The 22,590-nt window shown below is 36.4% G+C and overlaps 2 protein-coding genes across 6 annotated transcripts in view; one reads left to right on the forward strand and one right to left on the reverse strand.

The window, feature by feature from the left end:
* The window catches only part of cdi (serine/threonine kinase), a 242,961-nt gene that overhangs the window by 201,772 nt on the left and 18,599 nt on the right, over window positions 1–22,590 (forward strand). For all 5 annotated transcript variants that reach the window (XM_090372811.1, XM_090372814.1, XM_090372813.1 and 2 more), the window contains 2 exons: window positions 6,002–6,088; window positions 18,483–18,666. In XM_090372811.1, the coding sequence (XP_090228937.1) occupies window positions 6,002–6,088; window positions 18,483–18,666 (271 nt within the window). The remainder of the gene's footprint in view (window positions 1–6,001; window positions 6,089–18,482; window positions 18,667–22,590) is intronic.
* The window catches only part of Fdx1 (Adrenodoxin-like protein 1, mitochondrial Ferredoxin 1), a 141,547-nt gene continuing 125,620 nt past the window's right edge, over window positions 6,664–22,590 (reverse strand). The window contains exon 7 of the mRNA XM_090372817.1: window positions 6,664–6,730. The gene's annotated coding sequence lies outside the window, so the exon portion shown is untranslated. The remainder of the gene's footprint in view (window positions 6,731–22,590) is intronic.

Raw genomic sequence — 22,590 nt, forward strand, 5'->3', positions numbered from 1 at the left:
GTTCAGAGCATGGGTTTTGAGAACAAATGGAGAAATACCATCAGGACCTGGAGTTTTCTTAGCATCACGATTCATCAAAATCCTTCTAACATCCTTTTCACTGAAGACCAGAGGAAGCATTAAAAGGAGTGTACTGGGAATAGTGGGTGGTGGTTTACCAAGATCATTAATACACGAGTTGGAAGAAAAATAGGATGCTAGCAAGTCAGCTTTATCCTTGGCTGAAGTGGCAATAGAACCATTTGGTTCTAGCTTCTGGAAAAGCAGATGGCAAGGCTAAGGATTGGCATACTCACCTCACTCATCTATATCTATTAATTAATGACAGTGCTCCCCAATGCACATCATGTCATGTACAACTGACTGTTTGCCATTTGTTAGTGGACTACCCCCAGTTTCTAAATATTTGTTCACTTTTAAATCAGCTGCTAATGCACAGTGGTCACTAACATTATTACAGATTCTTGGAGATGATCCTAATAAAATAGAACCATTTACCTTTCTAAACTGCTTAGGAATATATCATAAAATATAATGGCTATTTTAAATAAAGTCAATATTTCATTATTAACCATTAAAAAAACAAATGCCCTGGCAGCCTACGTGTCGTTAAACTCCATCACAACAACAACAACCTGCATTTGGAGCATAAGAAAATTCTGTAACATGCCAAGATACACTATTATTATGATGGTAGCTTCTCCAAAGAAGAAAGGTCTGTGTGCTTTGCATCTCATTGCAAAAGGCCAAATTCTGCTGTGATTGCAGTTTTACAACCATGATGCCATCTACTGCAGCATGCACATTTTCCATTTGGTGAATAAAAACTTCAATGTATCCTCAATCACTTGAAGACCATTTCAGGTTTGTATCATGTTTCCTATTCACATAATGACATTTTAATTTTGTAAAGGAGGTTTTGTGGACACTTATACTTCTTAACAGGTGTGAAATGGTGAGTAGTTTTTAGGAACAATAACAGCAAGAACAGTAGCACAAAGAGTTCTTTACATGTATGAATGGTAGAAAGAAGAGGCTGTAACATTTGACTGTCGCACCTGATAATAGCTGTTGAAATTAGATTATGTAATCACTGAAAGGGAGTGGAAATGAAATTATCACATTAACCCACAATTGGATAGTTTGATAGCATTTGATTTAAATAAATTTTCACATCAAAATGTGTCTTGCTTTTTAGATGTCACAGTCTACATCTGTTTGGAACTAAATAATCATCTAATCACTGATGAGGGAGCTGGAAAAGAAATAAGCTTACTTAAAATGACTAGTATGAAGAACTGATAAGATCTATCCAGTTATAATAACCCTTAAGTAGCTGCTCGGGCTGTGACATAGCCCCCAGGCATTTAAGTGCTTATAGAATGACCATTATTGAATATTTCTCGCTTTTTTTTTTTTTTTTTTTTTTTGTTGGCTACGAAACAGAATTATATAGACTCTAAAGATAAAACATGTTTCATATTATTAGAGGTTATTAAAAAAAAAAAAAACTGCAAACCTAAATGGTAGTTGAGAAGCACATTTTGGAATTATTTTTGAAAAGCTATAGTGTGGCCAGAAGATATTTCTTATTCTTTATTATTATTATTATTTATTTTATTTATTTTTTTTCTGTTTTGACAGTAATGCATTACTATCAATACTGTACAGAAAAAAAAAAAAAAAAAAAATGGAAAAAAATATTTCCCTTTTATTTTCACAATGGAAAAAAATATTTCCCTTTTATTTTCACATTACTGCCAAAATAAAAGTGAAATATCATATTTATAACTGTTTTAGTTATTATATATTAAAAGATATATATAAAAAAATCTTTATTAAAGTAACTTGTTTCTATAATCTGAATGTATAAGTTTTTATATGAAATATTTAAAAATAAAAAAAAAAGAGACAGCCAATAAAAATGAGGAACCAAGAAAGAATTGCTACCTAACTGGGCATAGAAATAAATGAAGATAAACGGATTGAAGGAAATTTAAAACACAGTGGTAAGAAGAAAACTAATCTTTTCATAATACCATTGTCGATTGCCGTTAAGATGTAGAAAGTTATTGGTCTGTAAACTAGGAGCAGTCATGGTTTCCAGAGGTGCTCAAAATCAATGGGGGAGTGAGATCTGGCATTCAGCATATACATATATTTTGACCTGTATTCAATTATAGTTAGGTTCCATAGTGCATAATTTGTAGTCACTACTGAATGCCTCAAATGTATTGATCTTTGTTTGCCCTGTCATACACCGATGAGCCAAAATATTATGACCACCTACCTAATATGATGTTGGTCCTCCGCGTGCAGCCAAAACAGCTTGTACCCAGCAAGGCATGGCCACTAAATGATTTCTAAACGTGTCTTGTGGTATCTGGTACCAACACATAACTAGCAGATCCTTTAACTCCTGTAACGTCCGTGGTCGAGATGCCGCAAATCAGAGTTGCTCTTCCAACACAAACCACAGATGCTCGATTGGATTGATTTCTGGGGAATTTGGAGGCCAGGGCAATACCTGGAAGTCTTCCTCATGTTCTGCGACCCATTCTCAAACAATCTGGTGTGGCATGGAGCATTATCCTGCTGAAAGACAGCACCACCACCACCAGAGGGGAAGACTGTTGCCATGAAAGGATGTACCTAGTCAGCAATGATGTTTAGGTAGGTGGTAGATGTCAGAGTGCCCAGCACATGGATGACTGGACCCGGGGGCGCCTCCGTAGCCAGTTGGGCAGGAGAAGCAGTGCATAGACACGCTTCTTGATTAGACCGTGGTTCGAGCCTGTGACCACCAAATACGGAGGATGTGGAAAGGTTGGGGAATGACCACCGCATATCACTGGAGCAAGATTGCCTTAGTTGCTAATGCTCCTAAAAACCAAACAACAACAACAGGACCTGGGGTATCCCAGCAGAACATCGCCCAAAGATGACACTGCTGCCACTGGCTTGTTTTCATCCCGTGATGCATTCAGGTGTCATCACTTCCCCAGGTAAACGACGCACACGTACCTGGCCATCCAATGGCGCAACAGAAAATGTGATTCATCGGACCAGATGACCTTCTTCCAATCGCTCAATGTCCAGTTTCGATGCTCGCGTGGCCACCGTAGGCCCTGTCGCTGGTGAACCGTGGTTAGTGAGGGTACTCGGAGTAGCCTGCGGTTATGCAGCCCCATTTTCAGCAGGGTTCGATGTACTGTGTGTTGTGACACATTGCTCCTATCACCGGCATTCCAATTACCGGCGAGTTGTGCCACAGTTGCCCTTCTGTTGCCATGTACCGTCCGGGAGAGCCTTCGCTCACCTCAAGCATTGATGAGCCGTGGTTGTCCAACACCTCGTCGGCGCTTCGTGAATTTCCCCTCCTTGGACCACTTTCGGTAAGTACTAACCAACAGCTGACCATAAGCACCCCATCAGCCATGCCGTTTCAGATATGTTATGACACAGTTGTTTGGCCATTACAGTTTGGCCTTTGTCAAACTCACTTAAGTCCACTGCCTTTCCCATCTGAAGAACAAGCGTAACACTGATTAATGGAGCTCAGTATCAGGTGTTTTTTAATGTTTTGGCTCATCAGTGTATTACACAGGCTGCATTCATAAAAAATATGTGCATATATTTGTGTGGCAATATCTGACTGAAATTGAGCTCTTGTATTTGGCTGGGCAGCTTTGTTGGCAACTAATAAGATAAACTATACTGTTTAAATCACTTTTATTTTTATTTTGTAAGGAGGATTACTGGATTTTTAAAATATGGAATAGATTAAAAAGTGAAAGCAAGTTTTTTATACCTGTCTTTAAAAATATCTATGGTTCTGTTCTACATATGAATATATTATAATACAGCAAAGACACAATTTTGTTGTAATTCGTCTTTAACATTATTTTATTTTGTTATATTATTATATTTTGTTATAATTTTCCTGCAATATTATTTTATTTAATGTGGAGAGGGGAGTAGTAACCTCTAGCATGGAAGAGCATGCTCAAGTATGGAAGTTCTTGCTCCAAGTTTATACTTAAAGAGCAGTATTCTTTAGGATGGGTGTTTTTTTATGCTTAACAGATGATACAGTAATTGTAATGTAGGAATTGACCCAAATGTGAAGGTTTTCTGTGGATTTCAGTTGTTCTGCACATGTTTTATAATGGTCAAATTTAGGAAATTAATACTAATGTTGGTTTCTGTTTTAAGAGTGTATTTTATTCTAGGATGGAATGAATTAAACTAAATTAGAAGGTTATTTATTGTAGTTCTGTTCCTTATTATAAGAATGTCATCAGCAAATCTGGCACACATTTTAATCAGTGACCTCTAGTATGGAGTTAATACACTATTTTCAATTGTGGTTACACGTGTGCTACAGTGATATCAAGAATATTTCTCTCTGGGACAACACAAATTTTTTATATACTGACTTTGAAAAGTTCAATACTTTAAAGAATTTTTAGTTTCTAAATTTATGTTATTTTTGATATATAAACATTATGTACAATTCCTCTATATTTGATACTTTTAGCTAAGAGATTGTTGTGTTTTTTAATTGTTAACAAATTTTTGTTATTTTTCTATTAATTGTAACCTTTAAGTCCTGTTTTTTTTACTTATAAATAAAAAAACAAGATGTATTGTAGTTTTATCATTCTAGTGATGCTCTTAAATCCCAACTGCCAAACCCAAACATCATAAAATGGTGTACACTGTGAGCATGGCATGTTAAAGTTGAGTATGTATCATGCCCACAGCGGACACACAGGTCAATTGGTCCAAAACAAAAATGACCCTCTGGTGGGCACATGGAGCTGAAAGTGTTTAATAACTGTCTGAGAGTAGTGCTGACATGCCCAAGCCCAAAAATCTGTTTTAAAGTCATGGAATCATGCGTAAAAGAGTTGCCTAATATCAAAAATGAGGCTTCTGGAATCAGAGGGCTTTATCAATTTTTTTGGCCCTGATTCGGCTTGCACTTGTCAGTTCCACCCTTCAACATTTATTTAGCTGCTACTGGAAATAGTGTATTAGCTGCATGCTACAGGGCACAGACTAAATAAAGCAAGGAGGGCTCATCATCAACATCTTGAGTGAGCTATTTGCATACTTCACTTCTGAGCAGCTTTTGTTCACCTAAATACACTGATAGTCTCCACGACTGTTGAACAGTGTATTTAAGCCCATTGAATGCACATGTAAAAGTACATAAAGGCTATGATGCAACCCATAACATCATAGCACCTATGTGGTGGCTACCCCTTATGAGTTCATTTGCATCATATTGGTCAAACAGTGTGGAATGAACCTAGTGCAGCTCTTGCACTTTTCTAAATCTTCTGTCAGAACAGCCAGCATATATTGTTTCTCTGTTAATGTGAAGTTCTTCCATCATTTGAAGAGTCATTTGATGATCAGATGCAGTCAATGTGCAGAAACCTTCTACCATTTCTGGGGTTCAGAATATTGTTGGGCATCCATAGCATTCATAGTCTTCTAGATCTCATAGCCATCTGAAACCTTGATAACCAGTGGAAAAATATATTAACAAGATAGATCATTTTTATTATACACTTGTTTTATCAAGTCCAGTTACTGATCATGTTAGAGTCACACTGATATAAAGGTAGCATTCATTCAATAAGAACTGAAAGTCTGTCATAGTGTTATTTTAGAGTTTTTAATGGAGAAGAGATTTGCCTATTCTAATGATGTTATGAATTTAGTAATTTTAGGTTGATTTGTTGATAAGTGTCATTTTTAAAATAATCATAAGCCTAAGCCTCTGTCTCAGGAGGTGAACACAGCACCCTCCAGACAGCAAGACAAAAATATAATATAAAGGTAGCATTCATTAATGAATTATTTTAACTTCTGCATTGAAATAAATAAAAAATAACAGCTCCTTTACTAATCTGCAAATAGTATGTTTTTAAATACCTTGTCAGTTTTTATTTACTATGATAATAAGTATATTTCTGTTTCTTCTCAGAATTTTGGTGTGGACTATATGGCTTTTACAGAGATGTGTCCAGATTGTCCTTTAAATCTTCTCAAATTGGCTCTTAGTTGCTGTGTGGTATGTTTTCATAGTTATTTACTTTAAGTTTTAAATAATATCCTTTTTATACAATGAAATTGGATATCCCAATTTCATTCATTGTATAAAATTTCTTTATAAAAGAATTTAAAGTATAGTGACTTGGAGAAGCTTATGGTTTAAATTCATAAGATTCTGTTTTTAAAATTTCTAGAAATGCTTGAAAGCCTAAGAAGAATATAGGGTGTCTACATGGAAATGAAACAACTTGGAAGGCTTAACTTTTTATGGAACAAAAAAAATCACATGGATTGTAGTCAGTTTGCTTGAGTTTTCCGTGATATATGTGAATATAACGTCCAGCTACATTAGGTACGTAATGTGATGTCTGTGATGGTTCAAGTCACAGAACATTCAATATGTGTACCATTTGCAGCACGGACTTCCACACAGTGGTATTCCATATTCTTCCACATGCTGGGATACTGCTGACATGAATGTGCTCTTTCAGTTGAACGGTGTCCCATACCGTTGTGAAGTACACTCAGATTTCTTCATCCATACATACAGGTCTTTTCAGGTTAGTAGTGGAATTGTATAGAATCACAAAGGTTGGCTCCTTTAATTCAGCCATCATTAGCACACATTTCACTTTCTCTTATGGGATCATCAAAATTCAATCTGAAACACATTATATAAAATAAATATAGTGTATAAACATATAATTGGAAACAGTTATATATATTAGAATAATGAAATAGTTGAAAACGGTAGTAAAAAAAAAAAATTTATTTAATATTATATATATAAATATATTAGAATAATGAAATAGTTGAAAAAGGTAGTAAAAGAAGAATTGAAAACGGCAGTAAAAAAATTTAAATTTTATATTTAATATTAGTCACATAAAGTTGTTTCATTTCTATGTAGACAGCATGTATTTCAAATTGATTGCTTTCATTGATATTTAATCTTTTAGTATTGATGTGGGGGTGTAAATGCAAGACAAAAATAAAAAATATGTACAGTAAGTCCCCGACTTGCGTAACTTCAGACTTACGTATTTTTTTTTTTTAGGATTGTGAAATTTAAAATAGTAAAAAAAGCAATCAATAACGAGAAAACGGTATGCACAAGTGAGCTGTGGAGTAACAAGCTTAAAAAATAGGAATTAAGAAAAGATTCTGAAAATTTATTTGTTTTTCTTATAACTGAAGATTTCAGTGAATGGGGACACACATTTCACCATAATGTAAAAACCCACAGAATTCCAGCTATCAGAATAAGATTGAGTTTACAGTAATACCCCGACTTACGCGAACTCGGAGTTACGCGGTTCTCGATTTTTTTCGTTTGGCAACGCTGCCGCCCACTATCTTCAAGGTCGTTTTTCATATGTTATCGATATACGGTGCGACGGCGGAGAATGAGAGCGAAAGATGAACAAAATTCAACTTTGCTGCTTTTATGTTTTTTATATCAGTGAAGGGGAAACACATTTCACCATAATAACGTAAAAACCAACACAATTCCAGCTATCGGTATAATCGCAAATGCAATTAGATCGAGTTTATAACAGATTTCACTAGCAGAAACGCAACTGGATTTTTATTGTTTTATGGTAGTAACCCCTAGAAATGTGAGGTGTTAATAGTGTATCTCTGCCTTTATGGTGTTGTTTATTCAGTTGCTACATGCGCGCAGCTTTGTTTAGGCGTATCAAGCGTGCCTCCTCGTTTTGTAATTGTGCTTTATTCCCTAAAAATGAGTAAAATACTTAATTAAAAGGTGTGAAAAGGAAGCGTCCTGGTGAAGACACTGCAGATTCAGAGAGAAAAAGAAAAGCAATTATCGATAAACAGAGGCGGACTGGATCAAAAATTCTTACCCGGGAAAATTTATAGTGGCCTCATACTATGGTTTATGGCCAAAATCACACTGGCCCACCGAGGTTTCCCCGGTAAGGCTTATGGCCAGTCCGCCTCTGTCGATAGAGAAAAAATATGAAATGGTGAAACGCTTTGAGCGAAATGAAAGACCATGTGATATTGCACGTGCTACAGGCCTAAATGAAGCAATGGCGAAAAGCACATGACAATTGCAAACTTGACAGGTTGAAAATTGAAAAGGGCTCAATTGTAAAGGGCTTAAAATTTTTAGAAAACATAGACTCCAACGAAGAACGCGTTATAGCTACAAAGCAAGGAATAAAAAAATTATTAGCTTGCTACGAAGAAATTCTGCGTGAAAAAAAGAACGTGCTATGTCGTCAGACGAATTTGTTAGATCCATCGACATCGAAATAACTTTTTAACGTAAGTCATTTGTTTTTTAATACATATTTTGTATTAATATGTATAAAGAACTGCAATTTTATTAATATTTTTCTTCTAAACTAGTGTTTTTGTTAGTCCTTGGTCCCAATTAAGCAAAATTTATATGTATTTATATGCAAAGTTGTACCCCGACTTACGCGAATTCGACTTACGCGATTTTCGTCGGACCCACCTATCGCGTAACTTCGGGGTATTACTGTACTACCCATTTATAATGAATTGCACTAACAGAAAAGCCCAATAAAATGAAAACTGCAAATTGTCTTTATTGTTTTATGGTAGTGACCTTCAGAAATGTGCTTTAGTAAAATCTGAGCATGTGAGCTCGCATGAGATGGTAATAGTGTTTCCACCTTAACCTGTGAAGTGTTTTACAGAAAATTTCATTTTGACTGTTATCATGGTGCCGAATAAGAGAATAAGTGCGAGCAGTACTAGTAAATCTACCTAGAAAGGGAAAGTAATCGATTTGGATCAGCAAATTTAAATAATAAGGATGTATGAAAATGGTCAAACGTTAACAAGTATCGAGCGGAATTTAGATTTGTCAGCGAACAGTGAACACAATAATAAAGAACAAAGGTAGAATATCAGAAGTGGTGAAGGAATCAGCACCAGTGAAGTCAACTATAATACCAAAGCTATGAAATACATATCAGTGTTTACAGTACAATAACATGCGTGTTTTCTTCCTTTTGTTTTCTTTTCTTATGTGCCACTCCAGCTACTTCGCCACTGTCCCCAGATACACTGATGAGCAAAAACATTCTGACCACCTAATTTGTAGTCCCTACTGAATGCCTCAAATGTATTGATCTTTGTTTGCCCTGTCATACACCGATGAGCCAAAACATTATGACCACCTACCTAATATGATGTTGGTTCTCCACGTGCAGCCAAAACAGCTCGTACCCAGCAAGGCATGGCCTCTACAAGATTTCTAAACGTGTCTTGTGGTATCTAGTACCAACACATAACTAGCAGATCCTTTAACTCCTGTAAGGTCCGTGGTCGAGATGCCCCAAATCAGAGTTGCTCTTCCAACACAAACCACAGATGCTCGATTGGATTGATGTCTGGGGAATTTGGAGGCCAGGGCAATACCTGGAAGTCTTCCTCATGTTCCACGACCCAGTCTCAAACAATCTGGTGTGGCATGGAGCATTATCCTGGTGAAAATGCACCACCAGAGGGGAAGACCATTGCCATGAAGGGTGTGTGTACCTGGTCAGCAATGATATTTAGGTAGGTGGTGGATGTCAGAGTGCCCAGCACATGGTGACTGGACCCAGGGTATCCCAGCAGAACATCACCCAAAGCACGACGCCGCCACCACTGGCTTGTTTTTGTCCCATGGCGCATCCAGGTGCCATCATTTCCCCAGGTAAACGACATACGCGTACCCGATCATCCACATGGTGCAACAGGAAATGTGATTCATCGGACCAGACAACCTTCTTCCAATCACTCAAGGTCTTGTTTCAATGCTCGCCTGCCCACTGTGCTGTCACCAGTGAACCATGGTTAGCATGGGCACATTTATGGGAGCAGCCTGTGGCTACACAGCCCCATTTTCAGCAGGGTTCTATGTACTGTGTGTTGTGACACATTACTGCTGTCACCAGCATTCCAATTACCAGCGAGTTGCGCCACAGTCTCCATAGCCGAGTGGGCAGGAGCGGGAGTGCAGTAGCACACGCTCTTTGAGTAGACCGGGGTTCAAGCACTTGACTGACTGCTGAATATGGTCGATCTGCCAACCCGCATTGGACCAGCGTGGCCATTTCCCACGCTTTGGACCATTTCCCTCAGCATGAATTGTTCAGGAGGCTTCCATTCTGCAGTGGGTTGATAATGGCTGCACGTTACTTTACTTTACTTCCTTCTGTTGCCATGTGCCATCTGGGAAAGCCTTTGCTCACTTCGAGCAACGATGAGCCGTGGTTGTCCAACACCTCGCCGGTGGTTCGTGGGTTTCCCCTCCTTGGACCATGTTTGGTAAGTACTAACCACAGCTGACCATGAGCACTCCACCAGCCATGCTGTTTCGGATATGCTCTGACTCAGTCATCTGGCCATTACAATTTGGCCTTTGTCAAACTTGCTTAAGTCCACTGCCTTTCCCATCTGAAGAACAAGCATAACACTGATTAATGGAGCTCAGTATCATGTGTTTTTTATACCATGTCCAGACCCGTGCCGTAGTTCACATGCAGTTGCTTTGATTTGCATAATAACTTGCTGGTCATAATGTTTTGGCTCATCAGCGTAAAGTTTTTAATTGAACTAATTAAAAATATACAACTATTTTTCTATATATATAACTAATATATAAAAAAATATATAACTAATTAATTGAAAAATATATAACTATTTTTCTTCATTCTTCTGAGGATATTATGTGGTTTTTGTAATTTTGGCATATCAGGAATATAGCAATATTTCATTAGACATTCATTCCCGAGTTATGTAAAACTTGACTTACGTAAAAAGTCCTGGAACGTAACTGTTGGTATGTCTTGGATTTACTGTATTATAATATAAATTAATATGTTAGTATATTAAATTATCCACATCTATAATGCTAGATGGAAGTTTATTCTAAAAATCAGGTACTCTTTGGCTGAAGATAAATATCTGCACAACCATTCTGCGTCTCTGACCTTTTTCAGTTGAAATCTGTGCGACATGCGCATGTGTGTGTGTGTGGGTGTAGTCTGAGAAAGAGTAAAGATTCCATCAGCATTTAGATTAAAAAATTTCATAATCACAGTCAAAATGCTTCCCGTGGTAGATTTACACTCTATGACTTCACTTGTTTAATGTTTTGCAAACAGCACATGTTATGATTGTTATATGAATTGTAGTAATGTAACATTAGGGGCAAATACCATTATGGATAAAGAGATGGTTAAGTGGTAGGAGACAATGGTTATAAATGGCCACTACTGCTCTTCATGGACTAATTTGATGAGTTGGTTCCACAGAGGTCAGTGTCAGGTCCCTTGTTGCTTTTAATATTTATTATTGAATACTAATGTAGTTATTTCAAGTGTGCTGATGATACAAGGGTGAGCATGATGGTTAATAACAGTATTCAAAGTATGTTACTTCAAGAAGTTTGAGATAAACTAGGCAGATGGACTGAAAATGACAGTTGAGATTTAAGGTTGATAAATCATTTAATATTGCATTTGGGTAGCAGTAATCCCAAAATAATATACCATTTGGGTAGAACAGACTTGAAGATAGTAATTTTATGGTCCAATGTGAAGTTCTCTGAATGTTGGAAATGCTGCTAGAACAGTTTGTGGAGTATGTACAGGAGCTTTGCCAGCAGTTACTGTGAGTATGTACAAGAAGTTACTGTGCCAGCAGGGAAAAAAAAAAAAGAGGAGATTTCTTTGTCTATCAGTTTGGCCCTGGAGAGATTGTGGAAGGCTCATGGGGAAAAATTTTTCTTAGTGTGGTTATTCTCAGTTTGGTGTGTGACATAAGTACTGGGAAAGCAAAAATGAGGATAGGAGTGTGCTATAGGCCTAATAACTCGGAGTACAATGAACAATTGTACAGAGAAATAGTGGGCCAATAAGTCAATGTCTTATAATGGGGATTTTAACTTCCTAGATATCGACTGGAACTTGTGGATTGGTCACTCGCACACTAGCAAGGCTTTTGTGGATTTATTGGATGATTGTTTTCTACAGCAGCAGCATGTTTGAGAGGCAACCAGAGGGAGTAATACTCTTGATATGATTATCAGCAGTGATTATTCATGCATTAAGAATCTGCAGATAAAGGCACCACTTAGTGGCATTGAGTACAGTGTACTGATGTGGGATTAACTTAAAGATGTAACTACAATCAGGAGTAAAGGGGAGAGAAGGGTTTTTACTTTTGTAAAGGTGATTACAGTCATCTCAGACAGTTTTTAAATTCTATACAGTGGGACCAACCGATGTTACCAACAGCAATTCTAAATGGAAATCATTCAAGTAAGTAATCTTGGAAGCTACTAGGCTTTTTGTTCCAGCTAAGAAATGTGTTCAAGGTTTAGACCTAAATGGATGTCGGATGAACTAATGAGATTCGTGGAAGAGAAGAAAAATGCATAGGATGCATACAAATTATCAGATGACACAGAAGCCTATGGTAGATATAAGCTAGTCTGTAATCAAGTCACAAAGGAGGCCAGGCAAGTGAAGGCAGATTTACAAGAAATCTTTGGCAAGGGATGCAAAAAAAAAAGAACAAAGACTAAAGGAAGTAAGCAAACCCTTAGCCATAATTATGAGAGCATCCTTGGACTCATGGGAGATCCTCATTGACTGGAGATGTGCAAATGTATCCCCAATTCACAAAGGGGATGAAAGGGTGACACCAGTAATTACAGACCTGCTAGTTTAACTTCTGTTCTGGGAAAAATACTGGAGTCACTGGTTAAAGAAGCATTGCAAGATCATCTAGACAAGACTGCAGTAATAATGCAGACACAGCATGGTTTGTTAAGGAAAAGTCTTGTGTGATCAGTTTAATTGGATACTATGATATGGTCACAAAGTAACTGGATGCAAAAAATAATTTTTTTTTTTTTTTTTTTTTGTGAGTCCAAGCATCCTTGGACTCATGGGAGATCCCCATTGACTGGAGATGTGCAAATGTATCCCCAATTCACAAAGGGGATCAAAGGGTGACACCAGTAATTACAGACCTGTTAGTTTAACTGCTGTTCTGGGAAAAATACTGGAGTCACTGGTTAAAGAAGCATTGCAAGATCATCTAGACAAGACTGCAGTAATAATGCAGACACAGCATAGTTTGTTAAGGAGAAGTCTTGTGTGATCAGTTTAACTGGATACCATGATATGGTCACAAAGTAACTGGATGCAAAAAATAATTTTGATATCATATACGGGAATCCCTCGATTAGCGCAGGTTCAATTAGCATGAGACTCGAATTAGCGCAGTTTATATTTAGCTACCAATTTTCGATTCAGTAGTAGTAGTGGCATGTGACACAAAAAAGCAAGTGTATGAGCTTAAGCAGCATCAGCCAAAAAAAAAAATTTACAAAACAGTTCCTTCTAAATGTTTGCCCAATTCCTCCTTAAATTTATTTAACCTATCAACTTCCACAATGACAGATGGAAGTTTGTTCCAGCAATTAACCACCCGCTGGCTAAAGGCAAATTTCCGCACATGTATTCTACATCTGTCCTTCCTCAATTTGAATTTATGCCCCCTTAGGTTTGTAATCTGAATAAGTGGAATAATCCTATCAGAATTCAGCATGCTCAGCCCATTCAAGGCCTTATACACCTCAATCAGATCACCTCGCAGGTGCCTAGTCTCCAGCCACTGCAATTTGCAGAACTTAAGCCTCTCTTTGTAAGAGGATCCCTACAATTCCCCTCACCTAGCGGTATTTTGGCATGGCCTAAAGAAACTGAAGCTGGTGATGCTTTGAAAATCAGTACTACGCTATGAATACACTGCTAAAGTATGCATAACATTAGAAAACATTATAGAAACACATCGCTTGTTTTCTTAGTGAGTACGCGGCTCTGTTCACAAAAGGGAGTTACTGTTTATTTCGGGTCGCGCCATACCTTTTCCATTGAGAAGCGTTATCGAAAAATAAACAAAAACGAATACAAGATACAATGTGGGAAGCTAGCTTGTTTTTCTACCATAAGAAAATAAAAAGAAACGAATTATTTCAAATGTGTATTATTACAACAATTGAAATATTTTCTTACATTATGCACTTTGAAGGACAACACCGGCCGCACCGCATTTATTACGTACATGCAGATCAGTTACTTTCAGTTGTTCTTGTGTTGCGTGTTAACGTGCAGACTCCCGTGTATCTCCTGCCATTAATTACTGTGCATACTAATTAATTACATTAATTTCTATTAAATTTTTTATATATTACGTAATTATTAACTATGGATAAAAGGAAGAGTGTATCTGATGGTGCTTCTGGTGAAAAGAAAAGTGATAACATTAGATGAAAAAAATTGAAGTCATAAAAAGATTTGAAGATGGTGATAGTAAAATTCAAATTTCTCGACATCTTGGAATGCCTGAATCAATGGTTTGGACGATTTTAAGTAAAGCCAGTGCATATAAGGAAAAAGGTAAGCTTGATTCATCATCAGCACACACACACAAACCACAAGAAATAAAAGTGTTACGATGACTGAGATGGAACGTCTTTTAGCCATTTGGATAGAAGACTGCAATCAAAAAAGAATTCCAATCTGTACAATGACCATAAAAACAAAAGCCTTGAGTATTTTTGCAATGTTAAAGGAAAAGTCAACAATAGAAAACTTGGGTAGAGCAGTAATTGAAAATGTTCAAGCAAGTTCTTCAAAAGAAAAAGTGATTGAAGCGGTAATGGAAGAAAATTTCACTGCCAGTAAAGGCTGGTTTGAAGTTTTAAGAAAAGAACAGGACTGCATAATGTTGCATTGACTGGAGAAGCGGCAAGTGTAGATAAAGATGCAGCCACGAAATATCCCGAAATTTTAAAGAAAACTGTTGATGACGGCGGCTACGCAGATCAACAAATATTTAATGTTGATGAAACAGGCCTTTTTTGGAAACAAATCAAAAAAAAGAAAGAAAAAAAAAAAAACCTTTCTAGCAAAAAAAGAAAAGGCTCAACCAGGCTATAAAATTTCCAAAGATAAAATAATACTTTTATTGGGAGGCAATGCAGAAGGCAATTTGAAATTAAAACCCATGGTTATCTATAGAAATGAAACTCCCAGATCTTTCGGTAAAGGTTTTAATAAAGCAAGCGTACCTATTGTTTTGCACTCTAATAGAAAAGCTTGGGTCATGAAAGTTTTATTTGAAGAGTGGTTCACCAGCTATTTTTGTCCAAAAGTTAAGGCCTACTGTGAAGAAAATAATCTTGCATTCAAAATTTTATTAATTTTAGACAACGCCCTGGGCCACCCACCAGCACTTTCTGATTTGTGTGAAAACGTGAGTTATTCTTTTACCTCCAAATACGACAAGTCTTTTACAGCCTATAGATCAAGGCATAATCGCTACTTTTTTAAGGCCTATTATTTACGCAGAACATTTGCGCAAGCAATTGAAGCAACAACTGGAGATGGGGCAGTTTCTTTATTTGAATTTTGGAGAAATTACATCAGGAAAGCAATAGACAATATTCATGAGTCATGGTCTAAAGTAACATCCAGCAATAAGGGAGCAGTTTGAAAGCATATTTTGCCACATTGCACAAATGATTTCTGTAGTTTCACTCATTTCAACACTGTTATTGATGAATTAGCAAATACTGGAAGAGATCTAGGCTTTGATGAAATCGACAACAGTGATGTTTGCGAATTACTGGAATCACATTCAGAACAATTAAGTGATTCTGACCTCCTTAATATTGATGAACAACGAGCATATGACTAGGTGGAAATTTGTGAGGAAGAAAATGTTCAAAAAAAGAAGTTGACATTAAAAGAACTTGAAGGAATATTTTGCGCAGCTGAAAATTTGAAACAACTAATCATGGATGCAGACCCAGATATCGAGCGAGAGTTTGCAAATTTGCAGGAACATTGAAAAAGATGTGTATCCTTACAAGCGAATTTATGATGAAAGGAAGAAATAAGTCTGGGCAAACCAGCCTTTTGAAATATTTTACAAAGAAATAAAGTGAGCTATATATTGTAATTTTTTTTAATTTCAATAAACTTGATTACTGTACTGCAAATATTTATAATTATCCTTTGCTGCTTTTATACTGCTGTACATTAAATTGCCATAAAAAACATATTTTTTAAAAAATATCGATTGGTATATTGTAGTTCTTAGAACAAATTAGGCTATTTTGTATTGATTATTAAGTTCGATTAGCACAATTTCGCATAGTGCACCATTTTCGTGGAACCAATTAAACGCACTAATCAAGAAATGTAAAAAGTACATTTTAACAAGTACAGGAATCCCTGTACTTGGGTTTCAGGAGAGCTTTTGATACTGTTGCACATGGAAGGCTACTGTACAAATTGGAGCACTGTGGCATTAAAAGCAAGTTGCTACAATGGATAAAAGGATAGTTGAGAGATCTCTCAACTATCCTTTTATCCATTGTGGATAGAAGGGAGTGGTAATTAATGGACACTGCTTCTTGTACTAATGTTATTAGTGTAGTCTCTCAAGGATTCAGTGTTGTGCCCATTGTTGTTTTTTATATTTATCAATGATATTGATGAAAGTATATCAGGCATAATGTCCAAGTTTGCAGACAATATGAAGATTGGTAAGGTTGTTAATGACAGTATGCTACTGCAACAGGATCTAGAAAAGTTGGGCAGATGGGCTGAGAAGTGGCAACAAGTTTAACATTGACAAATGCCAAGTACTGAATATGGGTAGGTATAACCCCAGAGACATGTACAAACTGTGCAGTACTACACTCAGGGTGCTAGAGAATGAAAAAGACCTAGGGATAATTGTGCAGTCAGATATGAAGTTTTCCGAACAGTGTAGACGGGTTGCCAGAGCAGGTCATGAGGTTGTTATTATTTGGTTTTTAGGAGCATTAGCAACTAAGGCCATATTGCTCCGGGGATATACGGTGGTCATTTCCTGACCTTTCCGCTCCTCCGTATTTGGTGGGCACGGGCTCGAACCCCGGTCTAATCAAGAAGCGTGTGCTACGCACTGCTGCTCCTGCCCACCTGGCTGAGGTGCCGGTCATGAGGTCTTGTTAATGATATTCTGAAATTTTGCTAGTAGAGATAAGGAGGTGATTATCCCTTTGTATAAGGCAATGGTCAGGCTGCGCTCTGAGTATTGCTTACAGGTCTAGAGGCCTCATTTTAAGAAGATGTGATCTGATTGAGGTGTATAAGGTCTTGATTGATTTCAGCAGGCTGAATGCTGATGGATTCTTCCTCTTGCTCAGATTATGAACCTGAGAGGGCACAAACTCAAATTGACGAAAGACAGTTGTAGAATGATGTGCAGAAGTTTTGCCTTTAGCCAGCGGGTAGTTGATTGCTGGAACAGACTTCCATCTGTTGTGAAAGTTAATAGCTTAAATAAATTCAAGGAAGAACTGGACAAACATTTGGAGCAAATGGATGGATGAAATGGTAAGTCCCCCCCCCCACACCCAGATGATACTCGACAAGTTTTGCTTTCTTGCATCATATGCCTCTACTAATGCTAAGAGATCAGTCGGGTTAATGCAAATGCTGTCAAATTTTCTCCACTCTCCCTATTATGTAGCTGTTTAATTTGTGCTGCATGTCTGTTTCTGTAAATATTACGATGGACATACCTTTCTTCTAAGCCAACCAAATATATGAATTAGCATCCATTCATGGTTTACTTCAAACCTCACTAACCTAACCTAACTATTCTTTTTCATTTATTCCTTCTGCTTTTGTTCTGTGAAATGTCTTCCCTCAGCACGTATTAAAAGATTTTCCCTCAGTATGTATTACCTGAAAATTACAGCTTAGGGACAAGCCTCTTCTAACTTCTGAACCCATTACAATACTAGATATTATATTAGATATGTTTTAAATAACCTTCTTCATTATGTGTATAAATATACATATATATATATATATTGAAGACTAAATGCACAAGGCATAATATATTTTGGGTGAAATTAACTATATAATATTGGTGTAAATGCACCATAGTTTACCCATAAATTTAACTACATAAGTAGTGTAATGGCATTGTTTGATTTTATATCATATTGTGGTTACCTTCACAACAAGATACCAGATATTGCACTACTTTGAATAAATAACGCTTCTCTAGTAGAGAAGACTAGTTAAATTTATGGGTAATCTATGGTATATTTACACTGATATTATATAATTATATATATGCATGCAAATGAAGAAGTCTGTTATTTTTGTTTCTTAGATAAAGATATGATATTGTTAACTTGTATTGGTAGAAAACACCTTAAGCTTTTGCTGCCATCAGATATATTGAGGAGATTAAACTCTTTAAACAAGTTATTTTTCTAGAAAATTATTGAAAAAATGATATTCATTGAATAAATAATTAATATTTAAATATATTGTTTACAGATTGATCCATCTTCCCGTCCATCTTTCAAAGAGTGTATACATACTTTAGAAAGCATGATTTCTGGCAGTACAGGTGCTGATGAAGTACTTAATAAAGGTGGAAACACATTTTCTCCCAGTGTTAATGGATCATATTATTCTCCAGGGGATGCATCTGATGGAATCAAAAGTGTCCAGGCAATTTGTGAGTGTTTGTTTATTTGTTTTTTAGGAACATTAGCAACTAAGGCCATATTGCTCCGGGGATATGCGGTGGCCATTCGCTGACCTTTCCGCATCCTCCTTATTGGTCACAGGCTCAAACCCCGGTCTAATCAAGAAGCATGTGCTACGCACTGCTGCAGGAGCAGCAGTGTGTAGCGCCTATTTGTGAGTGTGTGGCATTTATATTTATCTTAGATAAAGATATGATATGTGCTAGCTTGTATTGGTAGAAAACACCTTAAGTTTTTGTTGTCACCAGATATGTTGAGGGGATTAAACTCTTTAAACAAGATATTTTTCTAGAAACTTTTATTGAAAAATTGTCAAGATGATGGCAAAATGATGCTTGTTTTCTTGCATCATTACCACTATTACTACTATTTGTGTGTGTCACAAGTGGCCAAAAATGACTTAATGCTTTTGAAGTGCTACCAGTTTTGAAGTACTAACAGTATTATAAAATCAGTGTAATTATACAAAATTTATTCCAAAATAATGATTCATATATTTTTCAAAAATTTTATTTTATTATTATTTTTTTAAATTTAATGCTGCCATAACAGAAATTCCATGAAGAATGTTTTCTTTTCAAAGCTTTTATGCATTGGATACAAATCATGCAGGAATTAAAAATCTGCTCAAAATACAGTACACTAAATTGAGATTAAAAGATTTAGTTGCAAGTAGGTTTAGTAAAGACACTTTACAAGTGAAGAATTTAATTAGTTTATTGGAGTGAGAGGACAATTATTACAATAGACCCAAACAACCAAATAAATTCACTACATTTTGAATTTCTGTGTTTAAATCTGTCTTCAAGCCTGGATTTTTGGTTAATAACAATTTTATAACTCTACCATGGAAGACCAAACTGTGCTGCTGGAGATACCAAGCTGTGCCATCAGAGAGACACTGTTGTGCCACACAAACCTGCCATTACCTCCAGTGGTAGGTTTGTTTGCTTTTTTGCCTAGCTTGGTTTCTTTCCTTCCCCCTTTTGTAAAACAAATATAACTGTTCATCAGATCATACAATTTTATCTTATCATTACTTATCCAATTTTCAAACTTATTTTTATCAAAACATATTACACTATGATAGTAAATAACATATTAAAATTCAAGGACTATTAAATAAAAATATGTATATTTTCAATGTATTTTTATGATTGCCAGAACACCTATTTTATTTTTGTTTCAATATTTAATACTTTCCTTTTCCTCCTCTTTTTTTTTTTTTTTTTTTTTTTTTTAAATACTATTAATCTCTTTTTTGGCACCCGTTGTTTACAGTAAGGTTAGTAAGAATATGTATATATAGGAACTGTATATACATTTTTATATGCAAAATATATGAAGTATGTAGCATGTGTTCACAAATAATGAAACAAAACCAAACAATAAATTGAAATAATGCTAAATAGTAAAGAGTGCACATGGGGGTTTGTGGGCATAACTTCAAATTTTCCCGTGCAAGGTGTCAAATAAATATATACTTGATTAGAAATGTGCATTGTAAGATGGCATCTTACAGCAAGATGAGCTTTATTTGTAGATTGCTATAAGCTTTTCTCCTTCCGCAGTGAAAAAAAACTAATCATTGAATAGCTTTCTGCTTATAATGCAACTACAGCATTCTTGCCATGAAGCTTTGTTTGATATGCAAAAATATTGCCTGGAGTAGAATTGAAACCCTTACATCAGCAGTGGCAGGAAATATAAATGTCTAAGTTGTGATTTCCAGAATATTTTATATTTTTATTGTGTGTGGGGGGGGGGGGTGCTGACTTCTATTTTGAATTTATAGATTTATAGAAGCTCATATTAAGGGAATCGTCCAGGTTTGAAATAAACGGTGACTGATTGACACTATTTTAGTGCATTCCAACTACAAACAGGTTGTGATTTTCTACTGAGGTGGCACAGTAGTACTGTGGACGGTAAGTCTGTTCCTTCAGCCTTAGCATTCTAGCAAGCATGGAAAATATGTTAACAGGAGGAACATGGTTTACTTCAGGTTTTTTTTTTTTTTTGGGAAAAATGCATGAAATAGTTTAATTGGGAAACTTGATTTATTCTTAATTATAGCAGTGTATTGTATGGTAACGTAAAAAATATCATTAGAAACAATAATTAGTCTTTTACATTTTTTTTTTTTTTTTTTTTTGCAACCAAGTGTACAGCCAAAAATTGGAGCCATAAATGGCTGAAAAAAGAATGAAACTGAAACTCCATATCCATAGCAGCAATGTTTTTTGGTATACATGATACCATGAAAGATTTTTTACAGCTAAGCTTTTCCAATTAAAAAATACACTCTGTGACATTGAAACTGCAGCACCCAGATGGAATGAATGGAAGTGCAAATCAGCAGGCAGATGAGTTGCAATCGAAATATACAAATGATTAAAATACAAGACCAGTTGGGCAGAAGCAGCTGAAATAAAAAATGTAGAGATTGTGGAGTTCAAAGCAATGTGTGTGTGCATGTGTGTGATGCAGTTAAGAGGCTTTTATCTCACAGGAAGCAACATCCAAGTGCAAGAAGATTGTGATACATAAAAGGTGATATCGTTGTACACGTTGGCACTAATGGCATTAAGTGTAGGAGATCTGTGAATTTACTAAGCAAGTACAGGTCAATGCTGAAAAAAAAGTCACGAGTTAGGGTTAAATTTGAAAGTGTCTGCAACCTGCCCAGACACGATAGGAGGGAGTATATGATGAGAGCTTGGTCATTTGATTTGGCCCTGGACAAATTATGCAGGGCTCATGGGGTAGAATTTTTCTCAGTGTGGTCTGTGCTTGGTAACAGGAGAGATTGCTTCTACAGGGATGGGATACACTTAAATAGAAAGGTTGCAAGAATATTTGCTGATTCTATCGAGGCAATGTTAGTGGGTCGGAAAACTGCTAGCTTGGGGGGATTCGCACACTATTAGATTAACAGTAGCCGCAGGCAGAGGTGGAAATGATTCTTGCACTGCTTCTATTGGAATGAGCAGCAGCCTAGAAAGCCAGTTTCTGATCAAAAGATTTATTTCAGGAACTGCTATGGTCATGAAACAAGTAAACATGGGCTGTGTTAGAGTAACTAAGAGTAAGAACAGGTGCATGTATACTTGCATGTACACCAATGCTGGGAGTACACTAAACAAATTTGATGTGCTGGTTAAGACATCCAAGGCAGATATTTTTGTGATATCAGTGACTTGGAACCACTCAGATATAAGGGATGCAGAATTCGAATTTGGGGAGTACAATTTGAACAGAAAGGATAGGAAGGGAGGAGGGGTTATGCTCTTAGTTAAGAAACACAAAATCTAAGGAAGTGCATCCAGTTGACATAGATGGACAGTACAATGTTAAGTCAGTTTGGTGTGACATAAGCACTGGGAAAGCAAAAATGATGGCAGGAGTTTGTTATAGGCCTAATGACTCTGAGTACTATGAACAATTATACAGAGAAATAGAATGGGCCAGTAAATCAGAGTGTCTTATAGTGGGGGGATTTTAACTTCCCAGATATAGACTGGAACTTGTGGGTTGGTCACTCACACACTAGCAATGCTTTTGTGGATTTATTGGATGATTGTTTTATACAGCAGCTTGTTAAAGAGGCAACAAGAGGGAGTAACACTCTTGATCTGATTATCAGCAGAGATTATTCGTGCATTAGGAATTTACAGATAAAGGAACCACTAGGTGGCAGTGATCAGAGTGTGTTGATGTGGGATTTACTTAAAAGATGTAACCACCATCAGGGGTTAAGGGAAGGGTTTTTGCTTTCGTAAAGGAGACTATAGTGGTCTTAGATTTTTTAGGTTCTATACAGTGGGACCAACTGATGATGTTACCAACAGCAAATTCTAAATGGAAAGCTTTCAAGGAAGTAATCTTGGAAG

This window comes from Mastigoproctus giganteus, chromosome 4 (genome assembly GCF_048544385.1).
Source record: "Mastigoproctus giganteus isolate SK-2022 chromosome 4, ASM4854438v1, whole genome shotgun sequence".
Lineage (NCBI taxonomy): Eukaryota > Metazoa > Arthropoda > Arachnida > Uropygi > Thelyphonidae > Mastigoproctus > Mastigoproctus giganteus.